The sequence below is a fragment of the Hyaena hyaena genome, unplaced genomic scaffold, assembly GCF_003009895.1.
Source record: "Hyaena hyaena isolate Hyena2069 unplaced genomic scaffold, ASM300989v1 scaffold_2202, whole genome shotgun sequence".
NCBI lineage: Eukaryota > Metazoa > Chordata > Mammalia > Carnivora > Hyaenidae > Hyaena > Hyaena hyaena.
The window spans coordinates 962-27,870 of record NW_024082839.1 but is presented as its reverse complement, the minus strand read 5'-3'; the positions used below and the strand labels follow the sequence as shown (position 1 = coordinate 27,870).

General features: G+C 39.0%; 1 protein-coding gene across 1 annotated transcript; it reads right to left on the bottom strand.

Moving 5' to 3' along the window:
- Window positions 1–3,124: 3,124 nt before the first annotated feature.
- Window positions 3,125–24,592, bottom strand: LOC120227344 (T-cell-specific guanine nucleotide triphosphate-binding protein 2-like). Its single transcript, XM_039225479.1, has 2 exons — window positions 24,384–24,592; window positions 3,125–4,837 (listed from the first exon to the last, which is right to left on the bottom strand). Exon 2 carries the CDS (start codon window positions 4,815–4,817, stop codon window positions 3,546–3,548), a length of 1,272 nt encoding a protein of 423 aa, XP_039081410.1. The 5' UTR covers window positions 4,818–4,837; window positions 24,384–24,592; the 3' UTR covers window positions 3,125–3,545.
- Between the last annotated feature and the right edge of the window lie 2,317 nt (window positions 24,593–26,909).

Below are 26,909 nucleotides of genomic sequence, written 5' to 3'. Positions count from 1 at the left end.
GTCGGTTAAGCGTCCGACTTTCGCTTAGGTCATGATCTCGCGGTTCGCGGGTTCAAGCCCCGCGTCGGGTTCTGTGCTGACTGCCAGCTCAGAGCCTGGAGCCTGTTTCAGTCTGTGACTCCCTCTCTCTCTGACCCTCCCCTGCTCACGCTGTCTCTCTCTCTCTCTCTTCTAGAAATAAATAAAACATTAAAAAAATTTTTTTTAAGTTTTATAGGTTTAGGGTGTCAGTGATATGAAGGTTTCCAAGAGACTAGGGAGAGGGAGGTGAGAGTATTAAGCTAGAGTAGAGTCTTGGAGGGGCCAGGGAAGGTGGGTTTAGGAAGATTATGAAGAACAAGTTGAACTTCAAATCTACCTGCTGCCCAGCCCCAAACTGGCCATGTACACAAACGTTGTGCAACTACTGTAAATGACTGAGGACAGGGACAGCACATAGGCACTTGGCAGATTGCTCCAGTGGACATTTGCAGACAGCTTTGCAGCTGAGACCAAGCTCACAGTTACTTCTCCTCTGGTCAGGAATGGCTGCAGTGCTTTGTGGGCTGGGGCCTGATGCCCTGAGTGCACATCTCACAGTCCACAGTCAGCCCTTCTGGTCCTGAGTGCCCTGTGATCACATGACCCTTCCTCAAGACAAGTGTGTGAAACAGATGTGGGATAGACCTGAATGTGTATTTTTATACCAAGCACTTAATATGAGATGCAGAAATACTTACTTGGTCTTTAAACCATTCTACTGTGTCTGTCTCAGCCTACTGATAGTGATCCTAGTATCTGGAAGTGACTCGGGCACTCACCTGGGCCCCTAATACTTCTGGCTAGCCAGTATAGACATTTTTCTGCCAAAGTCCATGCTGTGGCTGGACTGGTTCTTGTACTTCTTCTTATGATTGCAAGACACACCACAGCAAAAACCAAAAGAAATTTTTGAAAAATAAGGTGGATTACTCACGGGGGTTGGAGGGCCCACGGCATGCATGGGGCCACACAGAGAGTTTGAGGGGAAAGAATGTGGAATTGGGGTTCTGTCTTTATTAGGGCTGAAGGTGGGGTGTCTAGGGTTTGGGGGTTCACTCTTTTTTGACGCACTTAAAATATAAGAATGGTATTTAAAATATGGGAAGGGAAAAGCAAAGTGACCCAGAGGTCAGTTATCTAGGACATCCAGGGCTTTCTAAGAAAAGAACATCGAACATCGTGGGTGGACTGACCAGGCTTTTTAACCAGTTGTGTATTTTTTATTAATTTTTTAAATTTTTAAATATTTATTTTTAAGAGAGAGACAGAGACAGAGGCAGAGGCAGAGTGCAAGCAGGGGATGGGCAGAGAGACAGGAGAGACACAGAATCCGAAGAAGCCTCCAGGCTCTGAGCTGTCAGCATAACGCTCACACCTACAGACTGAGATCATGACCTGAGCCAAAGTTGGTAGCTCAACCACCTGAGCCACCCAGGTGCACCCCAGTTGTGTATTTGAGTGAATATCTTGGAAAGGATGTCTTGGCTTCAGTGCCAGGTATGCACTTTACAAGGAAACAAGCAAATTGTCAAACACTTATACTACACCTGTTTAGGTGACCAGTTGTTGTTGTTTTTTCTTCAGTGATCTAATAGAGAAATCAGGGTGATAGGGGTATGTGTGAATGTATGAAGGGATTTAGACAAACAACGCAAGGATTCAAGGTGCTTGCCCAGTTCCTGTCCTTTCTGGCTGGTCTGGCCCCATGGGACTGCTGATAAGAACACTGAGACTTTCCTAGTCCATACTAGGGACAAGCTTAGAGCCAGCAGAATCCATAGCATAGTCAGGGGCAGAAGAAACACCTTTACACACCCAAGTTAGTGAGGCTGGAACTCACCCAGGAGATTATCTCCCTGGAGTTGAAATGGCACTTGAGGCCCTGGGAACCTCCATGTCCCTCATAAACAAGAACCTGGATTTTTGTGAGGAAGGTATAAGACAGGTCTTAAAGAAAGCTATGTTTCAAGGGCAAGGGAGGGGTACTCTTAGAAAACTGAGATAATAGACATTTAGAACCTTTCCTATTACCTACACTACCTCTGACCACTTATTTCTCATCTTGTACTGCTGCTCTTCTGACCAAAACACAGTGACCACTAATGTGACAAACACAGAATTTCAACTTGGTGGATAAAAGATAAAGGGCAAGGAGAATCAGAATCGGGACTGAGGACAAGATGGTTCTCCTGACACCAGACAATTCAGTTCTACTGTCTCCTCTCCCATTCCAGAACTTTCTATTTGCCACCAGGTGGATGGGGCTGGAATGTGTCATTGTATGTGAAATTAGTTAATCAGAGAAAGACAAATGCCATACGATTTCTCTCATGTGTGGAATTTAAGAAACAAAACAGATGAACATATTAGAAGGGGGGAATAGGAGAGAGAAGGAAGCAAATCACAAGAGACTCTTAATGATAGAGAATAAAATGAAGTTTGATAAAAGGATGTGGATGGGAGGTAGGCTAGATGGGTGATGGGTATTAAGAAGGATTCTTGTGATGAGAAATGGCTTGAATGTACATGATAAATCATTGAATTCTACTGCTGAAACCAATATTGCACTGTATGCTAACTAAAATTTAAATAAAATAAAAGATAAGATATACATATATAGATAGATATAGATATAGATATAGATATAGATATAGATATAGATAATGGGATATTACTCTGCCATAAAATACAATGAAATATTGCCATTTATAATGACATGGTTGGAGGTAAGCATATGTTAAGTGAAATAAGTCAGTCAGCAAAAGACAAATACCATATGATTTCACTCATATGTGGAATTTAAGAAACCAAACAAACAAATGGAAAACAGAGAGAGAGGGGTAAACATAGAAACACACACTTAACTATAGTGAACAACTGATAGTTACCAGAGGGAGGTGGATAGGTGGATGTGTTAAATAGGAGATGGGAATTTAGGAAGACACTTGTTGTGATGAGCACTTGAATGTTGTACAGAAGTGTTGAATCACTACATTGTACACCTGAAACTAATATTACATTGTATGTTCGCTAACTGGAATTTAAACAAAATCTTTAATAAAAGGAATTTATGTGTTAATAACAGAATGTCATGAACATCAAATGTGTACTATGTATACATTTATTTAAAAATTCACTTTTCAGTGTATAGTCATTTATCACTAAGTATTTTAGCCTTAAGACCATGGCTACGTATGAAGTAACCATCACACAAAGAGTTATTCTCTGAAACGGAAGCAGAAGCTCATAGATTATTGTCCTTCACTTTCCCAAGAAGGATTATACGAAGCAAGGATTCTTTAGAGCTGATTGCTCACACTGACAAATAATAGTCTTTAAGTTGGTGGTTGGTTCAAGAGTGAATTATGAAAATCTCTGTGATACATTCTGAGAGCAATGGCTCAAGATTGCTACAAGGAAGCCCAAGTCATCTTTCCAGGCACCAGTGCCATAACAACGATGAGAGTAATTCAGGAGCTGGATGCCCCACTTTTCCCATCTCCATGCCCAACATGCTAAAGTAGTTAGACTTGTTTAGAACCCTTGGAGTTCTTAAAAACCTCTTCTATTGTAAGAAGACGTTTTGCATCACTCACCACAGTCTCCAGGAAATAACTTTGCAAATAGAAAATCTTCCGAAAGTAAAGACCAGAAGCAATGGGCCCTCCACTAATACCACAGAATTTTTCCAAATATCTTAACAGTTTGTCCCCTAAGGACTCATTATCCTTCTCAATTGATAGCAAATGAGGAGACATAAGGTTTGTCTTGAGTTTCTCCACCGACACGTGTAAGTCCACGGCCATGTTTTTCAGGGATGAGTCATCCAGCCCAAAGTGAAACCTGTACAGCGTTAAAGCATCCTTTAAAGTTTGCACATCATTATCACTAACGAAACCCACCAAAGGGATGGTGGCAGATGCTCCAGCCTTCAGGGCCTCCAGCCAGACCTTCTGTTTCAGGGAATCCCTCTTCCGGTCAATGGCGGCCTCAGTAATATTTGGTAGGTATTGCATGAAGATGTGGCGCTTGTGGGCTGGGAGCTCTCTCAGAAGGGTGGTTTCTAGGTTTTGGAAATCATAGCCAGACAGCTCAAGACTAGAGACTAAGAAGACCTGAGGGTCACTCACATTGGCTTTCTGCAGGTGTTTCACACAGTCATCGCGGATCCTTTGCAGGATTTCATCCTTATTGAATGTGGTGGGTTTACTCTTCTCTAGATTAAGTAAATCACTGTCCACTTTAGTTCGGACAAAGTAGAATTTCTTCTTCATTTTTCCAATTGCTGTAGCCAGTTGAGCATCATTGATTTTGAAACGTGTAGCAGAGATGATAATAAAGAAGTCATACTCACCAAATTTCATTTCCTCCAGATATTCTTGTGGCTGAAAGGTAGTGGTCCCTATGCCAGGCAGGTCCCATAATGTCACACTGGGAAACGTCGGGTGTTTGTATGGGGTTCTCTCCATGGTTGTCTCCACTGGCCCCGTGGGAGCAGCCCCGACTTCCTCTTGCCCCACCCCCCTCAGGGCATTGATGAAGGTGGACTTCCCTGTCCCAGATTCTCCTGTCACAGCAATGTTCAGTGGGGCATTTTCAATGTCTCTCAATGCGGCATTGATTTCAGAAAATGCACTCTGAAGGTCCCCCTTCTCTAGGTATGATTGAATATTTCTGATGGTTTCCTGAGAGAGGATTTTGCTTTCCAGCTTGAATTCCTTAAAAAACTTGTCAAAGCTGGAGGCCAAATCACCACTACTACTATGAGAGGGTGGAGAAGAGGAGGACTGACCCATGGCTTAAGCAGTAGAAGGTCCTGGGGGAAGAAAAAAAAGGAAGAAAGGAAAAAGAGTTAGTACAAAAATGGATGGCTTGGGATGTGCTATTATGGGGAGAGAGAACCGAGGTCCTAGCCACACTATTGTGCCCAGAAGCCCTTATGATTGTGCCCAGGCATTGAGTGGACTTTCTGACCTAGATGTAAAGTTTACCCTTGCTCAGTTTCTACCCTTATCTTGGAAAACCCTTCTTTTTTTAAAAAAAAATTTTATTTGTGTATTTATGTGTTTATTTTTTCATTCATTCATTCATTCATTCATTCATAGTTTATTATCTAGTTGGTTTCCATATAACACCCAGTGCTCATCCAAACAAGCACCCTCTTCAGTGCCCATCACCTCCCTTCCCCCTCCCCCGTCCCCATAAGGCTCAATTTGTTCTCAGTATTCAAGAATCTCTCATGGTTTGCTTCTCTTCCTCTCCCCAACCAGTTTTTCCCCTTCTCCTCCTCCATGGTCCTCTGTTAAGTTTCTCCTGTTCTACTTATAAGTGAAAACATATGGTATCTGTCCTTCTCTGCCTGACTTATTTTGCTCAGCATAACACCCTCGAGTTCCATCCATGTTGCTACACATGGCCAGATTTCATTATTTCTCATTGCCGTGTAGTATTCCATTGTATAGATAAACCACATCTTCTTGATCCATTCATCAGTTGATGGACATTTAGGCTCTTTCCATGTTTTGGCTATTGTTGAGAGTGCTGCTATGAACATTGGGGTACATGTGCCCCTATGCATCAGCACTCCTGCATCCCTTGGGTAAACTCCTAGCAGTGCTATTGCTGAGTCGTAGGGGAGTTCTATCGTTAATTTTTTGAGAAACCTCCACACTGTTTTCCAGAGGGGCTGCACCAGCTTACATTCCCACCAACAGTGTAGGAGGATGCCCATTTCTCCATATCCTCACCAGCATCTAGAGTTTCCTGAATTGTTCATTTTACCCACTCTGACCAGAGTGAGGTGGTATCTCAGTGTGGTTTTGATTTGTATCTCCCTTTTTAAAATATATATTTATTTAATAGTTTATTATCAAGTTGGTTTCCATATAACACCCAGTGCTTATCCCCACAAGTGCCCTCTCCCATGCCCATCACCCCCTTCCCCTCCCCCCCACTCCCATCAGTCCTAAGTTTGTTCTCAGCATTCAAGAGTCTCTCATGGTTTGCCTCCCTCCCTCTCCCTATTTATGATGAGTGACGCTGAGCATCATTTCATGTGTCAGTTGATCATCTGGATGTCCTGTTTGGGGAAGTGCCTGTTCATGTCTTCTGCCCATTTCTTCACTGGATTATTTGTTTTTCGGGTGTGGAGTTTAGTGAGTTCCTTATAGATTTTGGATACTAGCCATTTATCCAATATGTCATGTGCAACTATCTTTTCCCCTTCCGTCAGTTGCTTATTAGTTTTATTGATTGTTTCCTTTGCAGTACAGAGGTTTTTATCCCAGTAGTTCATTTTTGTTCTTGATTCCCTTCCTCAGAAGAGATACTGTATATCTTCATTAGGTGATAGAAATTTTAATGCTTGCAAATGTGTTTTCTTTTATCCTGAAAGTGTGCTTGCTTATAAAACAAGGTGTTGAGACAACTGTTTCTACATGTCCTGGAGCAGAAACAGCAGGTGGCATGGTTTCTTATGTTCTCAAAAACCATGTGGGACTATCCACCTGGGAGTTGATATGAGCCACCCCAACAGTCCTGAGACACCACCCATCACCTGTTTCATGCCTTTGTATAAGAGGGGACAGATACCAGGTGGGAGAGATAAGTGACATGGAGGACTAACTATATAAAGTGTCATTGATGGAAAGGTGATGTGAGCAAAGACCGAAGCATAAGTTAAATGAGATGTTGTAAGAAGTCAACCATGATAAGGAGGTCCCTCTGTCATCTTCCCTAATATCAATCAAAAACTGAGCTGGTTCTGCAGTTCTGGACCTATCTGATCACTGAAGAACTATTATACCTTGAGATGGGGCACCTGAAGAAATCATATACTCAAGACTAAAGGTAACATGAAAGATATGTATACTGTCTCCTACAGAGACAGAGAGCAGAGTTTTGAAGTCAGGAAGTAAGTCACCTCAAGTCACCACTGATGTCTGGACAGCATGCAGGCTGCAGAGATGTCCTTTGGCTGAAAGTGAGGGATCAGACATATCTTTCATGGGCTTCATGGGGGTCACAGGCTGCAGCCCAGGACAGAGGATGGCAAAAACAAATTTGGAAAGAAATTATTCAGAGCAAGTGTACAAGGTCTGGACTGGCATATATATGAATGAGGAATGCAAACATCCTCCTTAGAACAGAGACTTGTGGAAATCCTGCTTGCCATGAGTGAAAGAAGTATCTATGAAGCAACTAAAAAAGAATGATATCAACACTTTTGACTGCCCAGCAGGAATATTCTTTATGTGCAGAAGAGAGGAAATCTTGAGTGTGTGGCATGTACAGGGCCAGCCCCTTGCCGTGTGGAGAGCAAATCACCTCACCACGCCTTTGGGGAGCAGGCAGCACACAAGGCAGAATGAGCAAGCCTGAGGATGGAAGAGACATATACATTCTGGGTCTCAAAGAGAAGCCAACAAGGTGAAATAAGATTTCAACCCTATTAGGTGTGGTCTTGTGCCTATGCATTATCAGAAAGTGTGGGGGGAGGGGCGCCTGGGTGGCTTAGTCGGTTAAGCGTCCGACTTTCGCTTAGGTCATGATCTCGCGGTTCGTGGGTTCGAGCCCCGCGTCAGGCTCTGTGCTGACTGCCAGCTCGGAGCCTGGAGCCTGTTTCAGCCTGTGACTCCCTCTCTCTCTGACCCTTCCCTGCTCACGCTGTCTCTCTCTCTCCTAGCAATAAATAAAAACATTTAAGAAAAAAAAAAAAAGAAAGTGTGGGGGGACATACACGGGATGGTGAGAAAATCTCTGACTGAGACGGGTCCCGAGGAACAGAACAAATACAGCAAAAGGGCTGTCATGTCAAGCGACATGGTCAGGAGGGCAAACATGTGGACAGCAAATTCTATGTGGTAATCAAATTTCAACTACAACACACAAAAGTCATGCCCTATTGTTAAGGTCTCAAACCTCACCTGATGTTGTATGTGAAGTTCTGTTATATATTATTTTCTGTTACAACAGCAATGCAGGGACACAGTACTTTTTTATGATATCCCTAGGGGCTTGTGTTCCATCCTCTGATAGTGTGTCCTCTGCAGCTGAGGTAGAAATGAGACGGAATATGAGAAATCCATGCCAATAAACCTTAGATGTACATCTATACATACATTTCTCATCTTATCTTCTCAACAACACGACACAGACTTTATAGTTCCAAGGAGAGATGTGTTAAAAATCATGACACAGTGTCATATTGGAGCATATTAAGTTAATGCCCCAAATCAGTAAAACAAGACTTACTACCTAACAGAAGTTTCTGTGCCCCCAGGGATGTAATCTTTCACCAGTCAACATAGGAATTTCCTTGTCAGAACTGAAAACTGTATTGACAGTTCCCCTTCTATTTCCTTAGGAGGGCAACTTTGGCTAAAACAATGGATTGTTTGCTGATAATTTTTCTCACTTTCTCTCTTTGCTTAAAAACTTTTCTTTTTCTTCAACTAGTTGGAACTCCTTTCTATTTGCTAGGTGGGATACTGCCTGATTCATAAATCATTTAATAAATCCAATTAGGTATTTAGAAGTTATTTTGTTGAATTTAGGTTTTGTAAAACAGATTTGGTGGAATTGTTGAGATCTAAAGCAAACTTATGACTGTTTTGGGGGACAACAAGAAACAGGTGTGGCATCCCATGAATAGATTTGAGTTCACTGTCTCTCAACATTTCCAAGAACTGTTGGTTTGAGATCTTTTCTTTTTTTACATGAGAGCCCCTGATCGAATTTGCTTTATAGCCCAAGGTTAGTGTATCACCTTGTCACTGACAGAGGGCTCTGAGAGAGCAACAGTTCTTAGTCTCCGGTTCAGTACACAAGCCCACATTGGAATCCTTTCCCCACTTCCAGCCCATAGTTTCAATTTACCACTATTTGCTGTCTTAGTTTATTACCCACTTCCTGTCTCCAGTCTCCAATAATGGAATTTGCTGGTTTAGTCCGTGATAGAAATTTGTGGTGATGAATAGAGGGCATTCTATTGAACAGTCCACAGACCTCTTGGTTCTGAACTCAGATTCCAAGTTGGGAAATGTGGTAGCAGCTACAGTTCTCCATGTGTGTGGAATCAATCTGTAGTCCCCACTCATGGAGGTCTGTTGGTTTAATCCTTGCCCAGTCCTGGGTTATTTGGGTACTGCTGGTGTCCATAGTTCCACTACCTCAGTACGGTTGGCTTCTATTAATATATATATGATGAAAAGTTTTAGCTTTAAGAAATATAGTAAATAAATGCATAAACTAATAAACAAACAAATAAATAAAGTGAATCCTTAAATCCATACTTAAGTGCTTTACCCACCAGCACATTGTATATTGTATATTTAAGAATTATAATTTTGGAAGCTATAAAATCTAGATGTGTTTTTTTTTTTTTTAAATTTCCTGAATAACTTGGCTTGATGTCAGATCAGGAGCCACAAATTAAGACCAGATAAAAATGTGAGTTCTTCCTTATTTGAGACTAGGTATGGCTGGATAAAAATGTGGGTTAAACTTCACATTTAATGTGAATAGGAGAATTATGCCAGGGTCCTACCAAACAGCTTCAAGTCCTCAGAGAATTACAACCTAAGATTGCAATGGCCTATATGAGGGACATTCCAATTAGAAAAGATCACTTTTTAAAATTTTTTAATGTCTTTTATTTATTTTTGAGAGAGATAGAGACAGTGTGAGCAGGGGAGGGTCAGAGAGAGAGGGAGACACAGAATCCAAAACAGACTCCAGGCTCTGAGCTAGCTGTCAGCACAGAGCTTGACACAGGGCTTGAATCCATGAACCATGAGATCATGACCTGAGCTGAAGTTGGATGTTTAATCGACTGAACCACCCAGGTGCCCCAGAAAAGATCACTTTACAAGAGCACTTAATAGAAAAGACTTCAAAATTTCCCAAATAGGGGTGAATGGGTGGCTCAGTCATTTGAGCATTCAACTTGATTTTGACTCAAGTTATGATCCTAGGGTTGTGGGATCAAGCCCTGTATCTGGCTCTGCCCTGAGCATGGACCCAGCACCTTGCTTGGGTTCTCTCTCTCTCTCTCTCTCTCTGCCCCTCTCTCCTGCTCATTCTCTCTCCCTCTCTCTGAAAAAGTAAATAAATTAAAAAATAGCTTCATTGAAAGTGTCACTGCAAAAAGCTGGTAAAAAAAAGAAATGTGAAAACAAAGGAGTACTCAATACAAAAACTGTAAGAATGTTGTAATTCTTATTGCTTTCCACTATCCTCCTTTATTGAATATATTCTATCTTATCTTCTATTTGAATTGCCCTTACAGGACTCATAGGAGTTCTGGAAGAAGAAGAGATAAAGGGGCTGAAGGTTTACTTGAACAAGTTATAGCTGAGAACCTCTCTCAGGAAGTTCTGAGGAAGAAAATCTGAGGAATAAAAAGGACAACCAAATCCAGGAGGTACAGAGAACTCCCTTCAGATTAAAAAAAAAAAAAAAACCCATAACATATCTAACATCTTCCAATGAAACTGACAAAATACAAACATAAAGAGAATTCTGAAAGCATCTAGGGACAAACAGGCTTTAACCTACCCTACAAGGGTAGACATATAAGGGTAGTAGCAGGCCTATATACTGAAACTTAGCAGGCCAGAAGGGAGTGGTATTCAATGGGTTGAATAAGAGAAATGTGCAGCCAAGAATTCTTATTCCAGCAAGGTTGTCATTCAGAATAGGAGAGATAAAGGCTTTCCCAGATAAACAAAAACTGAAGGATTATATGACAACTAAGCCAGCCCTGCAACAGATCCCAGGAAGGACTCTGAGTGGAATGCTGCAAAGACTAAAAAGGACCAGTGACATCACCACAAGCAGTAAACCTACAGATAATACAATGACACTAAATCCATATCTTTCAGTAATAACTCTGAATGTAAATGAACTAACTGCTCCAATAAAAAGACATAGGGTATCAGAATGGATAAAAAACAAGATCCATCTATATGGTGTCTACAAGAGACCCATTTTAGACCTGAGGAAACTTTCAGATTGAAAGTGAGAGGATGAATGTTCATAGCAGCACTCTCAACAATAACTAAAACATGGAAAGAGCCTAAGTGTCCATCAGCAGACGAATGGATCAAGAAGATGTGGTTTATCTATACCATGGAATACTACATGGCAATGAGAAACAATGAAATCTGGTCATGTGTAGCAACATGGATGGACCTTGAGGGTGTTATGCTTAGCGAAATAAGTCAGGCAGAGAAGAACAAATATCATATGTTTGCACGTATAGGAGGATTAGAAGGAACTTAACTGAGGACCATGGGGGAGAAGAAGGGGGGAAATGGTGTGGGAAAGGGAGAGAGGCAAACCATGAGAGACTCTTGAATGCTGAGAAACAAACTAAGGACTGATGGATGTGGGGGGTAGGGGGGAGATGGGCATGGAGGTGGGCACTTGTGGGGGTGAGCACTGGGTGTTATATGGAAACCATTTGACAATAAACTATTTGTAAGAAAAAAAACAGTGAGGGGATGGAGAACCATCTATAACGCTACTAGAAGTCAAAAGAAAACTGGAGTAGCCATACTTATATCAGACAAACTTGATTTTAAACTGTCTGTGAAAACAGATGAAGAAGGGCACTATATCATAAATAAAAGGTCTATCTATCAAGGAGTAACATTTGTAAATGTTTGTGCTCTCAATTTGAAGCACCCGAATACATAAATCAATTAATCACAAACATAAGCAAACTTATTGATAAGAATACTGTAATTGCAAGGGACATTAATACTTCACTTACAGCAATGGACAGATCATCTAGGCCTTAAATGGTACACTGGGCCAGATGGACTTGACAGACATATTCAGAACTTTTCATTCAAAAGCAGCAGAATACACATTCTTTTCAAGGGCACGTGGAACATTCTCCATGATAGATCATATACTGGGTCATAAAACAGCCCTCAATAAGCATAGAATTATTGAGATCATATCACACATATTTTCTGATTACAACGCCATGAAATCAATCACAAGAAAAAGTTTGGAAATCCTCCAAATGCATGGAAGTTGAAGAACAACCTACTAAAGAATGAACGCATCAACCAGGTAATTAAAGAAGCGATTAAAAAATATGTGGAAGCAAATGAAAATGAGAATACAACAGTCCAAACCTCTTGGGATGCAGCAAAGGCAGTCAGTCCTAAGAGGAAAATACATTGCAATCCAGGCCTATCTCAAGAAACAAGAAAAATCCCAAATACAAACTCTAACTGCAAACCGAAAGGAACTAGAAGCATAATAGCAAAGAAACCCCAAACCCAGAAGAAGAGAAGTAATAAAGATTAGAGCAGAAATAAATAAGACTGAATCCTCTCCCAAAAAAAGTAGAATATCAATGAATCTAAGAGCTGTTTTTTTAAAAAAATAAACAAAATTGATAAACCTCTAGCCAGAATTCTCAAAAACAAAAGTGAGAAGACCCAAATAGATAAAATCATGAATAAAAATGGATTTACTGCAACCAATCCCTCAGAAATACATCTATGAGAGAATACTATGAAAAATTATATGCCAACAAACTGGACAACCTGGAAGAAATGGACAAATTCCTAGATACCCACAAACTATCAAAACTCAAAAGGGAAGAAATAGAAAAAATGAACAGACCCGTAACCAGTGAAGAAATTGAATTTAAAAAATCTCCCAAAATATAAGAGTCCTGGGCCAGACGGCTTCCCAGGGTAATTCTACCAGACATTTAAAGCAGAGTAAATATGTATCCTTCTCAGACTGTTCCAAATAATAGAAGCAGAAGGAAAGCTTCCAGACTCATTCCTTGATTCCCAAACCAGATAGAGACCCCACCAAAAAAAAAAAAAAAAAAAAAAAGGAAACTTACAGGCCAATATCCTGATGAACATGGATGTAAAAATTCTCAACAAGATACTAGCAAATCGAATTCAACAGCATATAAAAAGAATTATTCACCATGATCAAGCGGAATTCATTCCTGTGCTGCAGGGTTGGTTCAATGTTTGCAAATCAGTCAGTGTGATACATTATATTAATAGAAGAAAGGATAAAAACCACATGATTCTGTCAACAGACCCAGAAACAGAATTTGACAAAATATAGCACACATTTCTAATGAAATGCCTCAAGAAATTCAGGATAAAAGGGACATAATTAGCATCATAAAAGCCATATATGAAAAGCCCACAGCTAATATCATCCTTAATGGGGGAAAACTGAGAGCTTTCCCCCTGAGATCAGGAACATAGCATGGATGTCCACTCTCACCACTGTTGTTTAACAGAGTGTTGGAAGTCCTAGCCTCAGCAATCACACAACAAAGTGAAATAAAATGCATCCAAATTAGCAAGGAGGAAGTCAATCTTTCACACTTCATAGAAGACATGATATTCTACATGGAAAACCTGAAAGATTCCACCAAAAAGCTGCTAGAACTGATACATGAATTCAGCAAAGTCACAGGATACAAAATCAATGTACAGAAATAAGTTGCATTTCTATACACCAGTAATGAAGCAACAGAAAGAGAAATCAAGAAATCGATCCCATTTACAATTGCACCAAGAACCATAAAATACCTGGGAATAAACGTAACCAAAGATGTAAAAAATCTGTATGCTGAAAACTATAGAAAAATGCAGGGGTCCAGCCTCTGCAAGCCAGGGTTAGCCCGAAGAGTGAGGGTTGGCATTGGCGAAGAAGACACGGAGCCAGCTTCTTCAGGTGGACTGTTCAAATTTATTTTTCAGCTTAGGGTTTTTATATAGCAAATCCAAACAATCATGCTTAAACAATTTACATTTTTTGAATACTGTCATAGGACTTAACATTTCTAAGTTTTCTTGGCAACTGTGATTTCACTGTACATGATTTCCACTTCAAAGAATAAAATTTAACCAGGTAGTCATAACAAAGTTTTACATATTCTTTACTACGTATGGCAGGGTATTTAAGGATAAGTGAAGCATATTGCCAGAACACATGAGATCACAGTGCCCTTTAATTGTTTAAATTCAGTGGGCATGCAAAAACAAGATATACTTGTACCCACGGTTGTAGGTAACAGACTCTCACAACCCCTTACTAAGAAAGAACAATGTCAACATTTATCATAGCTGACGTATGGAAATGTTTTATGTGGATCAACTAGAATTTGGTCTCTGCATTTACCAATCTCATTCTTTGGCCAGAACAATCCATAAGTTGTCTTACAGGCTTGAGATCAGCAGGCAAATATTTCTCTAACACTTTTCCGAAAAAGTCCTCCAAAACTAGTAAGTCTTGTTTTTGTCTCTGCTTATGGCATAATATGTATTCTTACTGGCAATTAGACCCATACAAGTAAAATGAATTCTAGGTCTCTTATAGATCCCATGCATACCGGACTATCCCCAATTTTGCTAATTGCTACAATAATCATTAGACAACATCTGATTGAGGGTGCAGACATGATATTTAGGTACATTCCATTTTGGAGGAAGGGGGGAAATTTGGGCGATTATTAACCCTAGAATAGACTAACAGCAGAAGTGAGAGTAAAAGGTACAGACTAAGTAGAGAAGCATTCTTCAGGGGGTTCTTCTGACTGCCTTACAGTCTTTTCCCACAGGTTTTTTTTCCTGGGTCTTGCCATCAGGGATGACCTGTGCAGTTTCGGTCTCCGGCAGAAAAACTTAAGAAGGAAATTGAAGAAGACGCAAAGAATTGGAAAAACATTCCACGTTCATGGAATGGAAAAACAAATATTGTTAAAATATCAATAGTACTCAAAGCAGTTTACACATTCAATGCAATCCCAATCAAAATTGCACAGGCATTCTTCTCTAAGACAGAACAAACAATCTTTGTTTGCTGGAACAAGCAAAATTTGTATGGAACCGCAAAAGACCCAGCATAGCCAAAGTTATGCTGAAAAAGAAAACCAAAGCAGGGGGCATCACAATCCTGGACTTTTGCCTCTATTACAAAGCCCTAATCATCAAGACAGTATAGTACTAGCACAAGAACAGACACATAGACCAATGGGATAGAAAAGAGAACGCAGAATAGGACCCACAAATGTATGGCCAACAAATCTTTGACAAAGCAGGAAAGAGTGTCCAATGGAAAAATACAGTCTCTTGAACAAATGGTGCTAGGAAACCTGAACAGCAACATGCAGAAGAATGAAACTGAACCACTTTCTTACAGGATACACAAAAATAAACTCAAATTGGGTGAAAGACCTAAATGTGAGACAGGAAACCATCAAAACTCTAGAGGAGAAAACAGGAACCAACTTCTTTGACCTCAACTGCAGCAATTTCTTACTTGACACATCTCCTGAGGCAAGGGAAATTAAAAAAAAAAAAAAAAAAAGAACTATTGGGACCTCATCAAGATAAAAAGCTTCTGCATGGGGCTCCTGGGTAGCTCAGTGGATTAAGTGTCTGATTTCAGCTTAGGTCATGGTCCCACAGTTTGTGGGCTCGAGACCGGCATCAGGCTCTGTGCTGGCAGATCAGAGCCTGGAGCCTGCTTCAGATTCTGTACCTCCCCTTCTTTTGGTTCCTCCCATGATCATGCTCTGTGTTTTTTATATTTCTCAATACTAAATAAATGTTAAAAAATTTTTAAAGAAAAGCTTCTGCACAATGAAGGAAACAACTGACAAAACTAAAAGTCAACCGACGTAATGAGAGAAGATATTTGCAAATGACATCTCGGATTAAAGGTTAGTATCCAAAATATATAAAGAATTTACCAAACTCAACACCCAAAAACCAAAGAAATGGCAGAAGACATGAATGGACACTTTTCCGAAGAATGGACACATGAAAAGATGTTCAATGTCACTCATCATCAAGGAAATACAAATCAAAACCACATTGAGATACCACCTCACGCTGCTCAGAGTGGGTAAAATTAACAACTCAGGAAACAACAGATGTTAGAGAGGGTGTGAACAAATGGAAACCCTTTTGCACCATTGGCGGGAATGGAAACTGTTTCAGCCATTCTGGAAAACACTATGGAGGTTCCTCAAAAGGATAAAAACAGAACTACCCTATGACCCAGCAATAGCACTACTAAGAATTTGTCCAAAGGATACGGGAGTGCTGATTAATAGGGGCACATGCACCCCAATTTTATAATAGTGCTTCAACAATAGCCAAATTATGGAACGAGCCCGAATGTCCATCTACTGATGAATGGATATGAAGAAAAGGTTCATATATACAATGGAATACTACTTGGCAATGAGGAAGAATGAAATCCTGCTATTTGCAACAATGTGGATGGGTAGAACTGGAGGGTATTATGCTAAGTGAAATAAGTCAGCAGAGAAAGACAGATATCATATGTTTTAACTCATATGTGGAACTTCAGAAACTTAATAGAAAATAAGGGGGGTGGAGGAAGGGGAAAATTTTTCAGAGAGGGAGGCAAACCATAAGAAACTCTTACATACAGAGAACAAACTGAGGACTAATGGGGGGTGGGCAGGAGAGAGGGGGAAATAGGTGATGGGCATTGAGGAGGGCAACTGTTGGAATGAGCACTGGGTGTTGCATGTAAGTGATGAATCATGAGAATTTACCAAAACAAAGAGTATACTGTATACACCGTATGTTAGATAACTTGAAAATAAACCTTATATATGAAAGGACAGAAGAGGCATCCAAATTGGTTGGAAGAAGTAAAACTCACCATTTGCAGACAACTTGATACTACATGTAGAAAATCTCAAAGACTCATTAAAAAAATGGTACAACGGATAAATGAATTCAGTAAATTTGCAGGATACAAAATCAATGTCCAGAAATCTGTTGCATGCCTATACACTGATAGTGAAGCAGCAGAAGGAGAAATTTAGAAAGCAATCCCACTTACAACTGCATCCAAAACAATAAAATATCTAGGAAACAATTAAAGAAAGAGGTGAAAAACATGTACTCTGAAAACTATAAAAATTTGACGAAGGAAACTTCAGGCAATCAAAAGAAATGGAAAGATATTTCATGTTCATGGATGGGAAGACCAAATATTGCTAAAATGTCTATACTCCCAAGAAATTCACCGATTCAGTGCAAACACTATCAAAATACCAACAGCATTTTTCACAGATGTAGAACGAACAATTTTAAAATTCATATGGAACTAAAAAGACCGAATAGCCAAAGAAATCTTAAAAAAGAAAAACAAAACTGGAACCATCACAATTTTAGACATCAAGTTATATTATAAAACTGTAGTAATTGAAACAGTATGCTTGTTGTGATAAGCACCAGATGTTATACATAAGTATTGATTCACTAAATTGTATACTTGAAACTAATATCAGACTGTATGTTAACTAATTGGAATTTAAATAAAAATCTAAGAAAATAGTATGGTACTAGCATAAAAATAAATATAGTTCAGCGGAATAGAACATAAAACCTATTTCTGGGTGCCTGGGTGGCCTGGTCGGTTAAGCATCTGACTCTTGGTTTTGGCTCAGGTCATGATCTAAGGTTCATGAGTTTGAGGCCCACAACAGGCTCTTTGCTGACAGTGGGGAGCCTGCTTGAGATCTCTCTCCCTCTTTCTCTGCTCCTCCCCAGTGCATGCTGTATCACTCAAGAAAGAAAGAAAGAAAGAAAGAAAGAAAGAAAGAAAGAAAGAAAGAAAGAAAGAAAGAAAGAAAGAAAGAATGAAGGAAGGAAGGAAGGAAGGAAGGAAGGAAGGAAGGAAGAAGAAATTAAATGAAATGAAAGAAAGGAAAGGAAGAGAAAGGAAAGGAAAGGGAAGGGAAGGGAAGGGAAGGGAAGGGAAGGAGAAAATAAAAGAAAACCCAGAAATGAATTCATAATTATATGGTCAATTAATCTTAGCCAAGAAGGAAAGGATATCCATTTTTAAAAGCTAGTCTCTTCAACAGATGGTGTTGGGAAAATGGAACAGTTACATGTAAAAGAATCAAAATGAACCACTTTCTTACACCGAAAACAAAAATAAATTCAAAATAGATTAAAGACCTATATGTAAGACCTGAAACTATCAAAATCCTAGAAGAAAGCACAGGCAGTAATGTCTCTGACATCAGCCATAGCAACACTTCTCTAAATGTCTCTCTTGTGACAAGGAAAATTAAAGCAAAATAAAGTATTAGGACTACATGAAGGTAAAAAGCCTCTGCACAGCGAAGAAAACTATCCACAAAACTAAAAGGCAACCTAGTGAATGGAAGAAGATATTTGCAAATGATATATCTGATAAAGAATTCATATACAAAATATATAAGGAACTGATACAATTCAACACCTTAAAAACAAATAACCCAATTTAAAAATCGTCAGAAGACATGAACAGACATTTCACTGAAAAGACATTCCACAGTGTCAACACATACATGAAAAGATCTTCAACATCACCTGTCATAAGGGAAATGCAAATCAAAACTATGATGACATATTACCTCACACATGTCAGAATGGTAAAATGAACAACACAAGAAACAAAAGTGTTGGCAAGGATGTAGATAAAGGAATCCTGGTGCACACTTAGCTTAAATGAAAACTAGTGCAGCCACTGTGGAAAACAGTATGGAGATTCTTCCGAAAGTTAAATATAGAACTACCCTATGATCCAGCAATTGGACTCCTGGGTATTTATACCAAAAATACAAAAACACTATTTCAAAGGGACACATGCACCTCTGTGTTTATTGCACCATTATTTACAATAGTCTAATTGTGGAAGCTGTCCAAATGTCCATTGATAGATAAGTGAATAAAGAAGACGTGAGATATCTATAGTAGAATATTATTTAGCCATACAAAGAATGAAATCGCCATTTGTAATGACATAGATGACGTTTGAGAGTATAATGCTAAGTGAAACAAGCCAGTCAGACATAAAAATTACCATATGATTTTACTCATATGTGGAATTTAAGAAACAATATTAATGAGCAAAGGAGAAAAAGGAGACAGAGAGAGTCAAACCAAGAAATAGACTGTTAACTACAGAGAACAAACTGAAGGTCACCAGAAGGGAAGTGGGAAGGGGGGGATGGGTTAAATAGAAGTTCGAATTTAAGGAGTTCACTTGTGATGAGCACCAGGTGTTGTATGGAATTATACACCTGAAACTAATATTACACGGTATGTTAACAACTGGCATTAAAATTAAAAAATAAATAAAAATAAAAAAATCTTGGGAGAATAATTAACTTTGATGTCTCATGATGTGTGATTACTGATGTTATGGGTAATCTAAGCATAATTGTTAAGAAAAAGACATGGAATAAATGTGGAAATAAAATTTTTGAAAAGTTTAGGTGAACTTGTAGGGGGGCCTTTTCTGGCTCACATGATAGACCACGCAACTCTTGATCATACATTTAAACATAAAGCTGACTAAAGAAAAATGAATTATTCGGTAAATTTAAATAGTTTCCAAAATCTTTTTTGATAAACTGAAACAAAGTGTCACTGAATTAGATGAAGTAATGATTTAATTTAAATTAATTAAATATCTTGATAATTTCCTTTTTTAAAAAAACATGCTTATTAAAAATAGGATATATGTGATATTCACCAGTGACTCTTAAACTACATGGTGAAGGAACATGTATCTTTTGAAAAAGTCTAATCCATTAGAGACTAATCATTTTGTAAAATACAATACAAATAAATTACCATAAAAATGAACTAGAAAATATGGGACCATAAAAATGAACTAGAAAATATTATCAAATTTCTGTTCTTATAATGAAAATGAAAATATAACAATTCAAACTCTATGGGATGTAGCAAAAGGCAGTCCTAAGAGAAAAGTACATTGCACTCTAGGCCTATGTCAAGAAATTAGAAAAAGCGCAAGTACAAAATCTAACAGCGCACCAAAAGGAACCAGGAGAGAAACAAGAGCACCCCAAACCCAGTAGGAGAAGGGAAATAATAAACAAAACAAAGGAAAAAATAAACAAAATTGACAAACCTCTTGCCAGTCTTCTCAAAAAGAGAAGAGAGAGCACCGAAATAGACAAAATCATGAATGAAAATGGACTTGTTACAACCAACCTCTCAGAAATACAAGCAATTATCAGTGAATACTATGAAAAATTATATGCCAACAAATTGGACAACTTAGAAGAATTGGACAAATTCCTAAACACACACTCACTACCAAAATTCACATGAGAAGTGATACACAATCTTAACAGACCCATAACTAGTGAAGAAATTGAATCCATTATCAAAAATCTCCCAACAAATAAGGCCCCTGGGCCAGATGGCTTCCCTGGGGAATTCTACCAGACATTTAAAGCAGAGTTCATACCCATTCTTCTCAAGCTATTCAAAAAAATAGAAATCGAAGGAAAACTTCCAGACTCTTTCTACAAAGCCAGCATCACTTTGATTCCCAAGCCAGACAGAGACCCAGCAGACAGAGAGAGAGAGAGGGAGAACTACAGGCCAATATCCTTGATGAATATGGATGCAAAAACCCTCAAGATACTTGCAAATTGAATCCAACAGCACATAAAAAGAATTATCCACCATGATCAAGTGGGACTCATTCCTGGGTTACAGGGCTGTTTCAATATTCGCAAATCAATCAATGTGATACATCACATTAACAAAAGAAAACATCAAAACCATATGTGCTGGGACCCGCTCTGGCCTCTTTGGATGGCAATCACAGCAAGGAAGTGGCAATGTTTGCAGCTTCTACCATGAGAAATGAAAACTGGTATCTCTTTCTGCTACTACTGGCTCATGTTGGATATAAGCCTGCTGGTATTGACCAGACCTCACAATATTCCATATCAGACCCATATTCTGAACACAGATACCTCATAAGGAAAAGTATATTCCTGCCTTTACAAAAGAGATTTTAGATTAAAGCTCTGTGGGCGATTGTCAAAAGGCTCTTCCTATGGGCCTTGCAGATCCGAGACTTAGGGGGTTAAGAACATAAGAATTACAACTGAGCCTGGCCCTGAGACCAAGGGCCTATTTTGGGGTTAAGAGCAAAGCATAGTTAACCACATATATCTTTGCTAATTGGTGAAGCAAAACAGTCCCTTCCTCAAGGCCTACTTTCCACAAACACCCTCTCTTACATTGGCAGCTGGGATGAGGATAGATAACAGTAGCTAAAACATAACCCAGGGGCAAAAGACGGGCCCATTCAGGGTCCCCATGTTAGTCTCCACAAACAAACCAATTCAGAAATATTCATCCTCTTGAGAGCCAGACAATATACTCCTAACTTATCTATATACAATTTGACCTATATGTTATCCTATTTTTCACTAAGAACATTCTGTTATTTCCTTGGTCAGAATAATTCTACTATTGTTATCATAAAAGGCCTCCCATTGTAAGAAATTCCTTTCTGTGACTTCATCTTGTTGCTGAACCTTTTTTTTAAATAAAGATACAAAAACCGACAGGACAGAGATGCCTGCCTGGTGATCAGAAAGAATCTCGGGGCTCTCTCACTCTCTCTCTCTCTCTCGCCGACACCGTCCATCCTTCAGGGACCCCTGGATCTGCCAGAGCCGGCTTGGCCTCCAGCACATATGATCCTGTCAATAGATGCAGAAAAAGCATTTGACAAAATACAGCATCCCTTCTTAATAAAGACCCTTGAGAAAGTCGGGATAGAAGGAACTTACTTAAACATCATAAAAGCCATCTATGAGAAGTTCTCAGCTAACATCATCCTCAATGGGGAAAAGACTGAGAACTTTCCCCCCTGAGATCAGGAACACGACAGGGATGTCCACTCTCACCACTGTTGTTTAACATAGTGCTGGAAGTCCTAGCATCAACCATCAGACAACAAAAGGAAATCAAAGGCATCAGAATTGGCAAAGAAGAAGTCAAACTTTCACTTTTCGCAGATGACATTATACTCTACATAGTAGACGCGACAGACTCCACCAGAAGCCTACTAGAATTGATAATTTCCAAAGAAGTTAAAGTAATGAAGCAATTTCTAAACAGAGGCTTCTCTAATTTTGGTTATATTAAAGATAAATGTAGGTCTGTTGGTAAACTATTTTGGTGTTCTTTAGTGAAAATTTGTAATATAAAAAAGCACCTTTTTAGAAAATAAAAAATATAATTATAAATTTGCCAACCTGAAGAAAGCTAGTGTAACATACTGTTAACAAGTACTAGTAAGTTTTCACTAGTTTCACTGTTTTCACTAGAAATTAAATTCTAAGAGTTAACAACTCTAATTATTGTATATGGTCAGTTACTAAAAATAAAAATTAAAACATCTCTGAATGTAGGAGAAATTTTAAAAATAATGTCTGTGTACTGGAGACGTACTTTTTTTTGAGGCAAAAGAAAGTTGTAAAAGGTTGTGAAAAGGAATATTTGGAAAGCAATTTTCTTCATTGTCAGGCTTGACTTACATTGGAATGAACAAATTTTATTAAAAAGTAAGCTGGTACAAAATTAGAATTTGGTTTCTTTCCTTTAAGTTAAAGGGACAAATTTATAGTTTGCATTTTTAAACATTTGATCTGCTTTTAATAATGGTTGTGAGAGTTCCATTAACATTTAAGTGATCTTCCTAGAAAACAAAAATCCTGTATTTTATTTTGTATGTATAAAGTTATATAAGTGTTCTAAAAATTATGTGAAATTTCTGGAAATTTGATGTGTCCAGGTATAATCTTATCACTTGTAATTATTCTCTTACTTTCTGAAATTGCTGTCATCAAAATAGTGGCTCACATTAAAAGAACTACACAGGAATATCAGGAAAATGCCCCAGCTGACTTTCATGCAAAGGTATCCAGAGAAAGAATATATAAAGGTTATGGCACATGTGGAAAGAATTCATTCTGCTGCTGCCAAATTGTTCCGTCAGAGATTTTTACCATTCTGATGTCAGGGTAACATGGCAACACTCTGTTTCTGAATCAGAAAAAATAAGACAGGTAAACAATGGCTGTCCATTGAACCATCAGGGCTTTGGGAAACACAGGACAGCTGCTTAATTTTTCTTGGCTCCCTGGAAAACTCCAGTGTTTTTTTTTTCCACTTCTTTACTGCCATAGTGCATTAAGATGACTCAAAATACGACTAAACATTCGAAAGGAGACTTCTATAAAATTGTGGAAATGATCTACCAACAATGTCTGAGTTGTCTGGTCTATTACCCTGGAAATATTATTTTTGCCCCCAGATGCCTCATACCTATTCCCTGTGGATGTTTGAACACCTGCAGCTAGTCTTTATTTAATTGTCACCTAGTTTGGGCTATTAATATGTTCTTTTTTATTATTATTTATTATTTTTTTATTATTTTTCATTTTTTTACAAATAGTTTATTGTCAAGTTGGTTTCCATATAACACCCAGTGCTCATCCCCACAAGTGCCCTCCTCTATGCCCATCCCTCCTCCCCTCCACATCCATCAGTCCTCAGTTTGTTCTCAGCATTCAAGAGTCTCTCATGGTTTGCCTCTCTCCCTTTCCCACACCATTTCCCCCCTTCTTCTCCCCCTTGTTCCTCCGTCAAGTTCCTCCTAATCCTCCTATACGTGCCAACATATGGTATCTGCCCTTCTCTGCCTGACTTATTTCGCTCAGCATAACACCCTCAAGGTCCATCCATGTTGCTACACATGGCCAGATTTCATTTTTTCTCATTGTCATGTATTATTCCATGGTATAGATAAACCACATCTTCTTGATCCATTCGTCCGCTGATGGACACTTAGGCTCTTTCCATGTTTTAGCTATTGTTGAGAGTGGTGCTATGAACATGTTCTTCTTAATGTATGTGTGTTTTCCAGTTAAGTTGAAGCTTTTCCCTGCTGCAAGTCTGATACTTGCACAGTGACAGATTAACTGTTCATAATTTCTTTTTCTTTCTCTCTTACTTTTAAAACATTTCCTTTCCTGAAGCTCCTTTCTATTTAGGAGATAAGATACTACTAAAGTTCATGGATCTTTAAAGTCAATCAACTCTTTACAATTTGTTGATTTGAATTTTGTTTCTAAACAGATAATATGCATTATCTCCCCAGGGAAAGGTATTTACCATCAAATGGGGGCATATCTGATGGCAAAAGCTGCTGGGGAAAGTCCCTATCCACTGACTCCTCTGACATTAACACGAATCTTCTGCAGTTCACAGAAATAAAGATTGTTCTCCAACCGCACTCTGAAAATATCCCAAACAACTTAAATTTTCTAAATGGTTCACATCCATTCTGTGCTGTGCCATCCTGCTCTTCACCCTTTCAAGTCCACAGGACCCAAAATTGAGTATCCAGCTTCTACCACATTTGGACAGATCTATAATTCTATTTTTAGACCAGAACTAAATCCAAAGTGATTTCTTGCTTACCAACTCCTGAAAGAAAAGAGACTTGGTGTCACTGTTGAGCTCTGAAAGTGTCCACTGGCAGAGCAGGAAATGCTGAGTCTGAAGTGCTCACCCAGGAACACTCCTGTCCACAGACCGTCCTTGCACTGGAACAAGTCCTGTGTGCTGGTGTGGTCCCTGCAGAGATAAAGAGCTGACTGTTATCCAAACTTCTAAACTGTGTGTGAGGAGCTGGAAGGATTTAAATGGTCTCTGGCCTCTGCTCCACCCTCATACGAATCTGGCCAATAGAAAAGAAGCCATCACATTGCAGAGCCCTGCATTTCCAAGAACAGAAAGTGAAATCAAAGTTCTGAGGGCTCCTTTTCTGAGAAACACAGCTGTTTCCAGGAAGTGAAACTAAAAGGCACAATGGACACTGATTTTGTGTTTTTGGCAGCATGAGTGAGAGAAAGGAACAGAATTCCAGACAGGAGGCTTCTCAGTGACCCTTGAGAGGACACTCTAACCAGACCCCTGGTTCTAGGCCAGGCAGAATCTGAATCCAGAATCAGAGAACACAGACCTGAGTCCTGGAAAAATGGCACTCCGGGCCCCCTGTTAACACTGGACAGCCCAAACTCAATGAGTATTGAAGTCTAACAAAATGTATATCTAGTCGTTGTCTCTTCTTCCTGCCACAGAGCTTCAGAAACCCTGAGAATTTCTTGAGTGACAGGAGTTGACATTCTTACACCCTAGATAGCTTCAGACAGGTACCTAGGCATCAGAAAGATGAAGCATATGAATAGTGTGGGGACATTGAGTCAGTTGGACTTCTGGAGAGGAGAAAGGGTTGGAGATTTAGTTTAATCAAGTGCCAATGATTTGATCAATCAGGTCTACATAATGAAACCCCAATCAAAACTCTAGATACCAAAGCTCAGTGGGCTTCTTAGTTGATGTTTGCATTGATATTCTGGGAAGGTACTGTCTCTATTCCCTGGGGAGAGACATGGTAGCTGTGTACTCCCTCCCAGACCTCACCGTGTGTGTTACCCTTTTTAAATACACCTGAACTTATAAGTATACAGCTTTCCTGACTTCTGTGAATCATTCTAATCAATTACCAAAAACAGGGATTATGGGAACCCTCACATTTTTATACAGTCAGTTGGAGGTCCAGGTGACCTGGAGAATCCCTACAAGTGCAGCTGTTGTCTAAAATGAGGGCAGTCTTCTGAAGCACTGAGGACTGAAACTTGGGGAATCTTTACTAACGCTGGTGTCGTTAGTGAAAGAATTTAAAAGCAGTATACCCAGTTGGGTTGGAAACTGATTAGGGAGTAGTCCTGTGTCCTGAGGAGCCATATTCTGGCTTTAATTTTTATTTTTTCATTTATTTGTTGGATAGAAATCAACAATATAGTTTATAATTCAACAGCTGTAGATGGTACAGTAATATGTCCCTTCATAGACAATAGCCATTCATCAAGTTTCTGTACCAGAAGGACCATGTCGTCCTTACAGGCCCATATTATGCATATATAAGCAAATGTGCACAATCTATTTTCTCCTGTTTACAAGAATATTAGCATTCTCTACACAATGTCCTGAGCCTTGGATTTTTCTTTTGGTATTGGGTAATTATTCTAGATCAGCACACTCAAAGCTCCTCCTGTTAAAATATTATACACCCCAAAATAATATAATGGTATATGTTACCTAACTGGAATTAAAATAAGGGCTCCTGGGTGCCTCAGGCAGTTGAGAGTCCAACTCTTGATTTCAGCTCAGGTCATGATCTCATGGTTTAAGCCCTGAGTTGGGCTCTGTGCTGACAGTGTAGAACCTGCCTGGAATTCTTGCGCGCGCACACTCTCTGCCCTTCCCCCTGTCTCTCTCTCTCTCTCAATATAAATAAATAAACTTTAAAAAATAAAAATCTTAATTAAAAAAATAAATAAATGCGGTGCATCACATTGACTGATTTGCAAATATTTAACCAGCCTTGCAGCCCAGGAATATATCCCACTTGATGATGGTGACTAATTCTTTTAATGTACTATTGAATTCTATTTGCTAATATCCTGTTGAGCATTTTTGCATCCGTGTGCATCATGGATATTGGCCCGTAAATTTTTTTTGTAGGCTCTTTGGTTTTGGAATCAAGGTAATTCTGGCTTCACAGAATGAGTTTGAAAGCTTTCTTTCCATTTCTATTTTTTAAAACAATTTAAGAAGAATAAGTATTAACTCTTCTTTAAATGTCTGGTAGAATTCCTTTGGGAAGCCATGTGGCCCAAAATTCTTATTGTTGGGAAATTTTTAATAGCTGAACAATTCAAATTTCTATTTCTTCCCATTTCAATTTTGGTAGTGTTTGACTTTCTAGGAATTTTTCCACTTCTTCCAGATTGCCCAAAGTTGTTGCTATGTAATTTTTTATAGTATTCTCTTATAATTGTTTGTATTTCTATGGTGTTAGATTGTGATCTTTCCTCTTTTATTCTTGATTTTATCTATTTGGGTACTCTTCCTTTTCTTTATGAGAAGTCTGGCAAGGCG